The sequence below is a fragment of the Ornithodoros turicata genome, chromosome 2, assembly GCF_037126465.1.
Source record: "Ornithodoros turicata isolate Travis chromosome 2, ASM3712646v1, whole genome shotgun sequence".
NCBI lineage: Eukaryota > Metazoa > Arthropoda > Arachnida > Ixodida > Argasidae > Ornithodoros > Ornithodoros turicata.
In genome coordinates this window covers 21,007,736-21,022,184 of record NC_088202.1, presented here as the reverse complement: position 1 = coordinate 21,022,184, position 14,449 = coordinate 21,007,736, and the positions used below count along the sequence as shown (strand labels likewise).

The following is a 14,449-nucleotide window of genomic DNA, read 5'->3' as shown; positions in this document are numbered from 1 at the left end:
TGATAAGAACTATGGGTTCAAGACAGCACGCGGAAAAAGTCCCGTGACTCCTACTTTAAAGGGGCGCTACGAAAAAAATCCCGAATACAGCACTTCCGGCAAAAAATGTACGATTTCGAACTTTTATTTTTTATTTGATTTTTATTTTTTATGAGCGGGTACTCGTGTAGATTCATTAGAACCGCTAACTCATTCTCTATCGAATGGTATACATATCATTTATATAGCTCCTGTGGTAGAGCGAGCAGACGGCTCTAATTTGCTCATCTTGGACGCCGTCTGTGCCAGCCGCTGCAACGCTTATTTCGTTAATTTTTGCTGAAAAAGGTAGCTCAACAACTGAGTTTTTTTTTTTTTTTTTTGTAAGGACGCCACGATCTTTTTTTCGAACCCATGTTGCGCTGTCGCGGCGGCGGGCGCGTCCCTTCTTCCTCCTTGTGGCGGCGGCTGTTTCATGTTCCATTTCCGTTCCCATGGTGCGAAGTTGAAGGTCAGAGATAATCTCAGGACGGTAGCCGTCCCCTGTTTTTTCCTTCGGTGCCAGTAGTGACCATCTGTCTGTTATAGCGCCCTCAGCTGAATTGGCGAAACTCGTGGGAACACTGTCTAGTGGCTGAGCCGCATGCTGAATCCAGATGAATGAAGGGCATTGTTATTCGTGGCTCAGATCTCAGTAACACAAGTCTTGAGCGCTTAGTGTACTTGGATTGTGCTTAGCGTCACTCCGATCCAAAACTAGGCTCTGATGAGAGAATGTGTGCGCGACGCTCCCAACTTCAGTACCTGTGGTAGTGACAGCAATGTCGTCCTCATCAAGAATAGTTTGTGCGGATTACCGTAACAAGCACAAACGTGTGATCTACTACCAACGAAATTTTCGTGGGGTGGCTGAGCTTGGGGTGGATATCGTGAAGCAGGATTTCGCTGAGTACGAAAGGTCCAGAGATATTCAACCAAGTGACTATATCTGCAGGAATTGTGCCCACTACTTTCACGAAATATTCTGCATTCCTCGACGTTGGCCGCTCAAGTGGATCTAACAGCTCCGAGTTCGTGCTACCGGAGGATGTTGTGCAGGACCTTAATGAAGCTACTGCATCAACGAGCATGAAGATCACGACGTTGAAGCCCGCATCGCGTGTGAAAGCAGCGCGGTGAGATATCAGCAGCGACGCGCTACCCACTGCTTTCAGAAGTAGCCAAACAAGTGTTTGCGATACCCGCAAGTTCTGGAGCTGTTGAACGCGTATTCTACGCAGCGAGTTTGATAAAGACTGCGAAAAGAAACCGGCTGCATCCTACCACTCCGGAGCAACTACTCTTTCTCAATAAGAACCGCCGAGAGTAGCATTGCATACATTGAATAGATCGAACAAAGCTTATCTGTGTTGTGTTGTGTGTAACTGCGTATGTCGAATTTCGTTTGTAGGTTATTATTGCGCGGAGCGCGACCGCAACACTGACCGCAGCTCGGGAGCTGAATAGCACACAGGCCAGTGGCAGATCAGGGGTGGGGGGGATTGCCTCCAAAACGTCAGTTTATACATTGAATTTCCCTCTCCCCCACTACGCGCTCCTACAAAGAAACCGCCCCCCCCCTCCTCCAAACCGAGTGTGTGGATCCGCCCCTGACACAGGCTGATACGTGGTGACTGAGAGTCTGGTACACGCGGAGCAGGCGTAACCGAAAATGTCTTTCTAAACTCAAAAATGTATGTCCTCAAATATGAATAAAATTTCGGCCAGCGGATTGATAGGGTGGCCCTTTATACCCTTGTCAATCAGACGAAATTTATTGCTCTTTGGCCACGTCACGCTGTTATTTAAGCGTTGTTTAGTGAATACGTGCAGTATTAGTAATTTGTAGACACGGTTATACGTCTAGTAAAGCTACTGCACGAATTTTGGCTGCCGGATTTGTGAAAAGATTCGATAAATCCGGATTTAAAAGCGGATTTGATTGAGGTCCGGAAAAACAAATCCGGATTTAAAAGGATTTGATTTAACGTGTCAAAATTAAATCCGGACTTGATTTGGATTTGATTTACTACCTTCAGAAAAAATGCGGTGGTGATGTGGTGAATAAAATAATGATCACCTTCACAATAAGGATCGAGGTCTTATTGTAGAACGCACACAGAGACACTCGTAGAACATAGTACGATAATTAAAAAAAGTCCAACGAGAACCATACAACACCAAACCACACAATAACGAACGAGAACCGCGGAACACGACATGAAAACCGAACCAAAACGAAAACAAACAAAAAATATAAAAACGGAAGTACCTTACAATAACTAACAGTGTGAAACCTTTCTGAGCAAAAATAATTAATTTTATAGGTTGACATTCACCGAATTCACCTTCATGCGTATGCTCCCTGTGCACGACACTTACGACCCCCTATTCGGAATACACGCAGTGGAGAAGAAAAAGAAGGCAATTAGCATTAAAAACTACAGGAACACGGCTGAAGCAATTTTGGAATACATCAGCACACTGATTCCCAAGAAAGATGCGTGCTAATCAGCAATGAGGAGCGCTTAAAGCGCAATAAATACTCCAAATCAAATCGCTTCCCATTGTTTCCTATGGGAGCTGCCGGCGCCCGTGGGTCCTCCAACATGGCGGCCGGTTGCCGCACATCTCGCCCATGAGCCCCTCTCCTATGCGCGATCCAGCCTTTATACACAGAGATCAGTGGTTTATACTTCGTTTGTTAGATCCACATTAGAACATGTCCCTGTCGCTTAAGATCCTTGCAAGAAGAACTTCATAGTTTTGAGAGAGCGCAAAATAGAGCAGCTTGGCTTGTGTTGAATTGATATACGCAGGTGTCAGGTGCGACGACGATGAAGCTTATGCTGAAATGGAACACGTTTGAAGTATGTGAGACTGCGGTCCGCCTTTTCACAAAGAGCTGGCGCCACCGCGCGGCTAACCCGCAAAAAAAAGTAGTAGGCATTAGCGTAGCGCGTGAGCATGTTCTCTTCGTATCCACGACGGACATGGAATTTTTGGACATGGACATGGATTTTTTGTTCTAGTATCAAAACCGCGGAGCACCAGGAAGCAACATCGTCTACTTAGGGCACTCATTCTTACATCACAAGATCGAGGAAGACTGTAAGCAGTTTTCTGAGCCGCAGCAGCGAATATATACAGGACTTCCTGCGTGCGCCGGATCCGCTACGTTCACGGCAAGCGAAGAAGCGATTTTCACTTATGAAAGGAGAAAAACACTGATGTCAGCGCGCTGCCAAATTACAGTTTTGTGCGACTTTTTAAAGCACGCCCCTTTTTATGGTTGCCACCGATGAAGAACTGCATAAACCGTACGTTGCCATTCAGATGTGAAGCAATGACGTAGACGGTGCACGACGATTTTTACGGTATTGCTAGGATATACAATTAACTATACGGTTTATCAGCGTTGGGGGACAAGACATGTTGTTCGACCTTCTGCGGTTTTTGCATGATTGTAGTTGTGCCCTGCAGTTTTCAATCCCGGGAAAAAAGGGATACTGCAGCAGGTAAAAAAAGGTGCGTGTATTCCGTGTCAGTAGGCGAGAAAATGTTATTGTGTCTATTTCAATGTGATATCGTCTGAGATATCATAATGTACGTGTACCGTCAGGAAATAAAAGTGAAAAAGTCCGTATACTGCCTTTGTGTTGCTGAATTAATGCAGGTGAGTAAGGCACCACAGAAGTTGAAAAAGCTTTTGAAAAATATGTTGAAGAAGTTGTTTTATGCGTAAAACTTGTGCACCAGACTGAGGATCAAAAATGTGCAACCAAGAGTTGCGTCAAAGTTGAGGACAAGTGTCGTGAGTCTAGACCGGAGCCCAGTCCGCGCCCAAAGGCAAAGGATTGGGTCCATGCAGGATTATATCGAGCGCTCTGTCGGTGTGCCAATAGAGAACAACGTGCAATTCTTCAGGAAACTTACCGAAGAAACTCACCGTGCAAAAAAAAAATCCTACCAAATAATCTACTTGCCTGAACGTTACGGGGTCAACGCTATTTATCTTGCACTCTAAGAAAAAAAAAAAGTTGAAAAAGGGTAGAAGCGCGGCAGTTCCCCCGACCTATTTTCCCTCTACCGACTTCAGGTTGAGGTGGAGCTGTTCCTGCCCTTTTACTCAACTCTCTCCCCCTTACGGTAGAACCACTGTGACAATTTTATCACGACTGGGGTTCAAGTGAATATTTTCTCTTTTTGTGCGTTTCATAGCAGGGTCGCAAATGGAAGTGTAAATGGGTAAGTGTCGTCACCGAAGTGACGTCAATAGTTGAGGTTTACTAATCCTGTGCACAAAAGCGTTTGGTTCAGCTTCGAGGTCACTGTTCAAGAGATTAGCCAGAGCGACCGAAGAGAGTGTCTGCGCTTGCGCAGAATCGTTGATTGTGTAAAAGGGGTCAGTATAGAGACGAAACCCGAGACTGACAAACTGTCAGTTTGGACATACGTGGACATTGCTGCACGGAAGGCCATGCGTGCGGCGAAATTCCTAATGGCTATGCAGAGTCGGGAATTCGCAATTCCGTGGCGGAAGGCGTTAGCGGTTCAGCTGCAATGATATCAACATACGCAAGATGGAGTTAGGACAGAGTCAGGTGGGTAATTTTGATACTCCTTCCCGAGCGTGTATATATGCAGTAATCAGATGTGCTTTGCTCAGTGTGTGTTCGGAGTGATCGTCATGTCGCCTGACACTTTTACAGCATCTTATGAAAATGCAATATCACCAAATGTCTTTGTGTAATACACGCAGGTGACCATGACGACTTTGGCATTTTTGGACAGTCTCTGTGTTATTATTTTGGTTTTGCCTTTTTTTTTGCTTTTGTGTGCCCAGCCGGGATAGACAGCCTTCTTCTTTTTGTATGCTTATTTCTGAGGAGGGAAACATGCACCATCGTTATTATTTGTCGCTTATTTTAGCAGCTCTATTCATTTACATTTCAGCTGGATAGGTAATATATACGCCCTGCCATGTGTTCCCCCGGCCAGATATTACACACCGAGCGGATATTGGTGTGTATTTAGAGTGACACAATAGTGCGAAACGTCAAACCTTCACAAGTTATCCCCGTGCCGCTGTTGTGGTGAATGGACGTTGAATTTATGTGCAAGACAGTCCATGCAAGTGCTCTGCAGTCTGATGGATGCAACGATGGAGTCGTCTGCGTTGTGTCGTGTGTTTCTTTCGTGTCTCCGTGCTCAGGCTCTTTCAATATTGAGGTACCATTCGCATTGGTAAGCACAAGTGCACGATTCCAATTGTGACGTGATAATAAAATGTTGTGACCTGCAAAAGTTGTCTCTGTATTCTATCTGATCTACACAAATACGGGTACGTCTAATTCGTGTTCAGCCAAGTCAGACGTGAACGAATAGTCTAGGGAAAGCGCATAAGCCATTCACGAAAGGCGGAGTAGATACTTCCCTACAAGGTCTGCACGCTCCCTCATTACGGGTAGAACACGGGTAGGAAATATGCCACCAAGATACAGCACCAATGATAGTAGAGATCTTCACCATTTCGGGTAAAAAAATATCTTCCAATAAGGGAGAACAGTTCTACCGACGGTAGAACTGCCTTCTCGGAATAGCAGAATATTTAACTTCAAGATGGAGACATATTTCTCATCCTTGGGGTTGACGTGTCTCCCATGTGGAGAGAAAAGATTAACCCCCCAGAAGAACAACACTTGTAGGGGTAGGATTTCGCCACTAAGAGGGTAAATTGTCTACACACTCAGCGGTAAAACTGTTCTACAAATGTGGTGGAAATGAAGGGGTAGAAGTGTTTCTACCCCCCACTTTCTACCCCAAAAGGGTTGAGAATCTGTAACAACACACTTCTACCCAAAAAGGTAGAAAATTACACCTTTTTTTCTTAGACTGTGGGGAGATTTTGCCATGACTTCTGTGCACTTTTATCAAATTGCATTTGGGAGAAATCGAAAATCCCCAATTGATCTCTGAAATTTGCCAAGTCAACCTCACCTTTCTTTTCTCTTTTTTGCTTTTTTGTTTTGTTTTCACAGAAACGGAACGCCTACGTCGGATTTAGCCAATTGCATTGCAGAATACGTCCCTAACTTCTTATGTAACAGCTGAAAAGAAGACGCGAAATCCTTCGCTTCCAGGGACGCAAATTGTCGGCCCTAGGTCAGTTCTTTGTCAAGGTAATGCGCAAAATGCGCCGAAAGAGAAACGGTCAACCGCTCTTTGCTGTTTCCTTCTCGCTCTCCTTTCAAATAACTAGATTGGGAACGTTTTCTTATTCATCTCTGACAGCTCGGAGTTTCTCTAGGCGGGATCAAAATAGCGAGGGTAGGCCAGTGTGGCAGAAATAAGGTCATAAGGAAATGCAGAGATAAGGAAATAAGGAAATGCAATAAGGAAATGCAGAAATAACTCTGCAGCGAAAAATAGCCATCAACTCTCCTCTGCTCATGGGCGTTTATGTTTACTCGCTCGGAGACGCTCACAGTGGATATGACGTCACGGAGCTGCCTCGAAGGCCTATGAAAATTGGCTCAGACTCACCCGCTCTGAGTTTGGATATTTGCTAGGGGCCACACCCGAGGCAGCTCTCTTCGCTCGCATAGGACGAGCTCGTACTCGTAGATCCTTCCCACAACTCCTCAGCTAGAAGATAGCGGCTAGTTTGAAACTTTGAACCGCCTTACCGTCCGTCTCAGACTGTGGAATTCGTGATCGGGGCTCAAATTTTGCACCTAGTGCAAGAAATAAAGATAAAATAAAAATAAATGGGAACGAAACATCACATCGAATAACTTTTGATGTGACACAGGCTCTCAAGCAGAGTCTGCATTGAATAGTGTTAAAATGTAGCCAGGTGGGTGATGCATAGTTGGTAAAAGTATGTTCTTTTCCCTTCCTTTTGTATGTTCACCGGAACTGGGAGGCTTTAAAACTTTTACCAGAGTCTGCAGTTGTTCAAACAACACATATACAACATGGAATATATGTAACATTCGTCCTAGTGAGGAGGGTGACGGACAAAAGGGGAAAAAAGAATCAGCTCAAATCGAGAAAAAAATTAAAGACACAGAAGCGTAACATTCGATCAAGTAACATGTGAGAAGACGCTGCTAAAGGATGAATCAGAAAAACTGGCTTGAGCAGTAGAAGTTTGACTTGCAGTGCTGCAGAACTGAGCACATAAGGTCCTACAGGAAGTTCGGCCTTCTTGTTTTTCAACACCTGCGTTCAAGCAGGCAGAATATTAAGCGTCAATACTGCGTACTCTTCTACGGCTTCTTACAGGATTCCTCCCGTCCGGTCAGGCCTGGGGTTTCGTGAGAGCTCATGTGCCATTAACATACTCTTGCCAGCAACATGCGCTATAACAAAATCGTATTCCAGAATTCTAAGTCGCAGTTGTTATAAACGAGGTGAATTCTCGTGAATTCATTTTGGCGTAAATAATGCAACTAGCGGTTTATGATTCGCTTATAGATTGAACCTTCGTCCGAGGAGGAACATCCGGAATCTCTCGGATGCACAGGCTATCGTCGGCGCCTCTCTCTCCATTTCAGCATAATTTTGCTCGGTTTCGGGAAGTACGCGGAACGCGTATACAATTTGACGTCTTTTCAAATTGTTATCCTCCTGTAAAAGAACGGCCCCTAGGCCCAGTGATCGGTAGTACTTAAAGTTCTCGGTACTTAAAGGGACTATCGCATCCGTCCCGATCGATTCCGAAACCATAGTGCTGTTTTACTCCGCATTCATCAATGACAATAACGCCGGAAATCCGACGCGAATTGGTGTCGTTGTTTATGTGCAGTTTGATGTAACGCATGGCAGACGACGCATATTGAAGGTGCATTCTTTTGGCTTGCACCTCCTGCACCAGATCTGAACTGGGTTATTTGTGTGCTGCACTTTCCTGTTGAAGAGAAAGGAATTACTAATAAAGTTCATTTCAGCCGGAAAGCGCAGCTCCCGAAAACCCCTCTTGCGTGGAGTCCAAGGTAGTGCAGTCCAGTGCAAGTGAAAATAATGCGCTTTGAGAGTACCGGAATTTTCTCTCTGGAAACGTCACCCGGACAAGGCCAATCAGTGAGCGCCCAATGGCCCGGACCAGACCAATCAGGAAGCAGTTTGAGGGACCTTGGTAGCCTTGGCAACCGACCAAGCGACAGGTGAACGTGCGAGCAGGAATACGAGGGGACGGCGTCTGGTGGACGCGGAATGTCTGTGATCGGCTTGTGGAATGTTGTTTCTGGCTAGCATCGGACGTGCTCGTACAGTCAGGAGCGTAACACCCTGTTCCACGCAACATGGTCACGTCACAACTAACGCTGGTAAGCGAATGTTGGCGTATTTACCGATATTTTTCACTTAGTATATTGCGATGCGAGGGCCAAGCAGACGACCTCGGAGACAATGGCCTGGGCTGCGCTCCCATCCGTGTGCCTTACTTATGTCATCATTGTGTTAGCTGCAGAGGGAGTGCGAATCTTTAAAACTCGTTTACTTAATATGTAAGCTGTTTTCGGAAGATGAGCTTGTCCATACATACTCTGTCTGATACATACGTTCCCGGACGCGATAGTCCATTTAAGTAGTGCTTTAAGTGTGTTATAGCCATCGCAGGTGACGAAGTGCGCATCAAGCGCGGGGGGGTTTGGCGCGTGCTTGCGAGCCAATAAACGATTTTTGCATGTGGTTGTTAACCGGACTAGGGCTAGATTTTGAACTTTTCGCTATCCCGTAACGCTTGCTAAACGCTCGTGCTCCCCGGTTGACGGCCAATGGGCGTGACGGAATGGGCGCGCTAATTTTGAAAAATCGCTAAACGATCGCTATGGGCACATCAAGATTGAGTCCCTGGTCGCTTGTCTAGTTCGCTCCTGCTAGGAGTAAAACATGGTGTCGGAAAGTTCTAGAACGTAACCACGCTTCCACAACGATGTCTCTTCCCGACGGCGGCGGCACACAGAGCGTTCGACGTTTACGGTATCCTTGGCTACATTCAATGTAACGCCACCGAAACCTTTCACGTTCAAGACGCCGAATGAAACGCTTTCTACGTTTCCGTGCTGCGTTTGGCCTCAACGACAAGGCTGAGTTAAGCCAAGTAGATGCACTGATCTACATTATGGGTGAGCAAGCGGAGGACATATACGGCACGCTGAAGCTTAGTCCCGAAGACGCACGCAAGTTCGACAAGGTGCTAGAAGCGTCAGATGCCTACTTCGTTCCTCGTCACAACGTCATCTTTGAGCGTGCAAAGTTCAACACGAGAGTACAACAGGATGGCGAATCTGCGGAGGAATTCGTAACTGTCCTGCATTCAATGGCATACTTATGCAACTATGGGGCGCTGCGCGAAGAACTGATCCGCGACAGACTGGTTGCAGGTCTTGGAGACAAGAAAGTTTCGAAACAACTACAGCTCGACTCCAAACTCACTCTACAAAAGGATATCGCAGCGGCTCGCCAGCGAGAAACTGTCCGTCGGCAGCAAGCTGAACTTCACAAAGGCAATGACGCTACAGTACATCGACTAACGACGCACAAAGTGTCACCGGCGTCCGAATCAAGGAGACTGGCAACCAGGAAGATTCACGCAGGCACAACACGTCCTTCTTCAAAGGCAGCTTCCCAAAAGCTCTGCCGGTGGCGCGGCCGTGACAGGCACGCAAGACAGGACTACCCAGCAAAAGACAAGATATGCTCCAAATGCAAGAAGAAGGGGCACTTCTCATCAGTTTGCCTTTCGGCTAAGCATACCTGATATGCCCCCGACTGAACTACTGCATTTCTAGGAGTTGTAGCTCATGGAGGAACGTCGAAATGGCAGGTCCCAGTCCTTGTTCAAGGAATACCGTTAACGTTTAAAGTTGACACAGGAGCTGACGAAACAGTTATACCATAGAGCGTTTTTTCCTTAAGCACTTCACGGGAATCCGTCTCGAACCTACCACACGTCGCCTGCGAGGTCCAGATGGCAAAATGCTGAAGGTCACAGCTATGATGCTCCGGCTGATGCTCTTCAGACAGTTTTTCAAGGACAAGAAAGCGAACAAGACATTTACGGTCAAGCCATTACGGTCAAGGCATAGAGAGCCTCAAAGTCCTTCCGACAATACAAATGCTCTCGAAGGCATCCCCATTCGAAGAATATGCTACCGTCTTTCAGGGACTGGGAGTTCTACAAGGAGATTACGACATAAAGCTAGCTCCTGATTCTAGGCCCTTTGCCCTTTCATCTCCACGGAGAGTACCACTGCCCCTATACAAAAAAAAAAAAAAAAAAAAACGAAGACGAACTTCAACGTATGGAGAAGCTAGGAATCATAACGCCAGTCATGGAACCGACAGCCTGGTGTGCGCCAATGGTAACCGTCCCAAAAAAGTCAGGAGGAATCAGACTTTGCATTGGTTTCACTCAGCTCAACCGCTACGTACTGCGTGAATTTCATCCTATCCCTTCTGTCGAACATTCACTCGCAATGCTCAAAAATGCAAAGGTCTTCAGTAAACTCGACGTAAAATCGGGTTTTTGGCAGATACCGCTGTGCGAAGAAAGCACTTGACGACGTTCATAACTCCGTTTGGGCGACATTCCTTCAACAGGCTTGCATTCGGGATATCGTCCGCGCCAGAGCACTTTCAAAAACGAATGGCAACGCTGCTGAAGGACATCCACGGTGTTTTGTGTCACATGGATGACATACACATTTGCGGAGTAAGACAAATCGAACATGATCATCACTTGGAAGCTGTAATGGCACGCATCCAAGAAGCAGGGATGTCGCTCAACAAAGACAAATGCATATTCAGTGTTTCACAAGTGACCTTTCTAGGTCACGTCGTCCACGACTCAGGCAGTCGGTCGGTCGAGGAAAAGGTGAACGCCATTCTTCAAATGACTCCCCCTACGGACAAGACGGGCCTCAGGCGGCTACTTGGTATGGCAACGTACCTTACACGCTTTGAATCCAAGGTGGCAGAACTTCTACAGCCACTATCGTGTATGTTAAGCTCCAAGCAGTAATTTGTGTGGGGCGCACCACAACAAGAGGCGTTTCAGAAATGGAAACAAATCCAACAAAAAAAGAACGGGACGGCGGGAAAAAAACGACGGGAAATACCAAGTCATCACCTACGCCTCCAGAATTGTCACTGACGTCGAGCGTCGCTATGCTCAAATAGAAAAGGAGGGTTTGGCACTGCTTTGGGCGAGTGAGAAATTCCGAGACTACCTTATCGGGAAAAAGTTTCTTCTCGAGATCGACCACAAGCCCCTGGTGAGTCTGTTCTCGACAAAACAGCTTGATGACATGACGCCGAGGTTACAGCGCATGCGGATGCGTCTCATGCGATATACTTACGAAATAACGCACGTGCCAGGAAAAGACCTTCTAGCGGCAGACGCCCTGTCCCGTACACCTCTCCGAAAAGCGGACAGCACAGACCTTACAGAGGAGATGGAGTGTTTCGTCCTCTATGTTGAGACTCACCTGCCAGGGACAGGGAGAAGTGTACTTGACATACAGCACGACAGGAGAAGGACGAGACGTGTCAGCATATTATCAAGTTCACCAAAGACGGGTGGCCTACTCGACGGGATCTCGGGCAAGACCTTAAACCCTTTTGGCTAGCACGGCACCAGCTGGCAGCAGCCGATACTATGCTAATGCATGGAACGCAGATTGTCATTCCAAAGACCTGTCAACAATAGATTCTCCAGCTTTTACACGAGGGCCACTTCAGCTTGGAAAAATGCACCACACGAGCTAAACATGCTGTTTGGTGGCCAAATATCAACGACGACATCGCACAAACGGTAAAGAACTGTCACGAATGCCTGCAACTAAAGACAAACAGGAAGCTACCCCTCATTACAACGGATTTCCCAGACAGGCCCTGGCAGAAAATAGCTATGGACTCGTTCCATTGCCAAGGATCGTGGTGGCTCATTGTAGTTGATTATTACTCGCGGTACCCAGAGCTAGTCCGGCTACATTCATTGTCCAGCAAAGCCATCGTGCATCACTGCACATCCATATTTGCGCGACATGGAATCCCCGAGGTTGTGATAAGCGACAACAGTCCGCAGTTTTCGCAGAGCAGCAGCTCCCCTTTCGCACGGTTTTCAACGGAGTATGACTTTCGACATGTTAAATCCAGCCCAGGCTATCCGCAAAGCAATGGACTTGCCGAGGCGGCAGTGAAGATCGTTAAAATGTCTATGAAGAAGACGAAAGATCAGTACAAGTATAGTACAAGTCGCTGCTAGCATATTGGGCTTCACCCTTGAAAAATCGCTATAGCCCAGCGGAGCTTCTAATGGGACGACGGTTTCGCACGAACGTTCCTGTCGCCGAGTTACAGCTTGTACCGTACACCCCTGACTACAAGAAAGTGGCAGCCTTCGAAACTAAAAACAAGAGGGACGACGAGAGGCCCTACAATAGGAGACACGGTGCGCAGGAGCTACCTCCACTTGGAGTCGGCACAGATGTTTGGGTAATAGATCTGCAACGGAAAGGCGTTGTCCAGGGACAGACTCCACAACCCAGGTCCTATTCATTCTCCACAGACCAGGGAGAATTCAGAAGGAACAGGACGCATGTAGTTCCTCTCCCAGGCCAGCCAGAGCCCAGTACATCGACAGCGAGCGCTCCGCAAAGCAGCCACAACGGACACTTCAACCGACAGACCGACAGTGCACCGACACGACCCATTGGCACACAAAAAGAGGGCGTTGCGTCATCCCAAAAAAAAAGCATCAAGCTTGACCAATCTTACTAAATGAACTTCTGATGAACTTTATCTGCAAAGGGAGGGGGATGTGTTATAGCCATCGAAGGTGACGAAGTGCGCATCGAGCGCGTGGGGGTTTGGCGCGTGCTTGTGAGCCAATAAACGATGTTTGCATGTCGTTGTTAACCGGACTGGTCGCTTGTCTCGTTCGCTCCTGCTAGGACTAACACATTAAAGGACAACGGAAACGAAATTTGTCCATTGCAAAAAGGGGACCGAACAAGGTGTAAATATTATGTAAAATTATGGTGCCACTAGTATTTTGCAAGTACGCTGTGCGGATGGCCATATTTCTGACGATTACGAGAGCGCTGGGCCGCCCACTCGACACGATCGCCCATGGAGCGCGCCAAGCATTGCGGGAAAATCTGAGGAGCGCGTGACGTCAAATATCTCTCGCGCTCCATGTGCGGCTGCCCGGCACAAACACGGCGAATTCTGAATAACGCCTGAAGATGTTTGATTCGGAGATCTCGTGGAAGTCCGAAGACAATATATCCTATGAGAGATGGGTTCGTACATGCTTCTTCGTCTCCGTTCTTTCCCCGTAGCAGGAATTAGACGTACGCCGAAACACCAAATGAAATGAAGCGAAATGAAAGTCAGGAACTCCAACAGGAGAGCCAACGTGCGTCACTTCCGTGGTCTGCTACGGCGGCGCGGCGACGCTCACCAGGGGCTCAGAGTGCTCCACGGCCGAATTTTATATCGCGATTGTGGCGGCGTTTCAACTAATATACGCAAATCTAAGTCGAATTCCGGATTGTTTTGGTACACATCGCAATATGAGGCAAATAGGCTTTGCAGCCTATTTTCGTTTCCGTCGTCCTTTAAGTACTTTTTTGGGGTACTTTTACTTTACTTCAAGTAATCTTGCTGAACAATACTTTCTACCTTACTGAGCTTACATCAAGTACATTTTGCTGAAGTACTTGAAGTACTTGAAGTACTTGAAGGAATTGAAGTACTTCAAGTATCCTTCTGTGAGCCTTGCTAGCTCACTGGACGACAGCCGGCATCTCATCCGGCCTGCCACCGTGGCGTTCATTGTGGTGTTCACAGCACTGCGCCTCGGCTTATTTTAGCAAGTTCGCAATCCTGTCGGAGTGACGACTTGGTACTTGACTTGGTACTGGACTTGGTAACTGGTACGACTCAACATGCTCTTCCGCGTTGTTTGCTCCTGTCTAGAGCGTCCGTGCGTTATAGGACACGAAGTGGCTCCAGATAGACTGGGTGCGGCTCGAGTAAGATATCAGTATGCGCGCCGTCGAGACGCGCGAGATCTAGATGACTCAATGTAAACATGCACTCGGAATGTAAGCACGTATAATAAAGCGGAGAGCACCTCACGGGATGTCCGTTATGCTGTTGGGGGATAAACTCCCAAAAATATAACAAAAAAGTAGGTACCGCAGTACGCTTTTTTCACGCTCTTTCCGCGGATTTCAGCCATTCGTTTCTGCAAATGTGCTTCGGAATATGTATGAAGCGCGGCCAGCAGTGATGTGCCAGACCCCCTTGGGCCTGAGCCTTAGGCCCCACCAGCACCCCACGTAAATTTTTGACGACATCCCTCTAACTTCTCCGGTTGCGATATTCAAATTCATGCAGTATTCTTACAGAA

At 47.1% G+C, this 14,449-nt stretch overlaps 1 protein-coding gene across 1 annotated transcript; it reads left to right on the top strand.

The window, feature by feature from the left end:
- The first annotated feature begins 9,064 nt into the window (after positions 1-9,064).
- Positions 9,065-9,787, top strand: LOC135384386 (uncharacterized). The gene has a single exon (XM_064613590.1). The coding sequence runs from the start codon at positions 9,065-9,067 to the stop codon at positions 9,785-9,787; it is 723 nt and encodes a 240-aa protein (XP_064469660.1).
- The last annotated feature ends 4,662 nt before the right edge of the window (positions 9,788-14,449 follow it).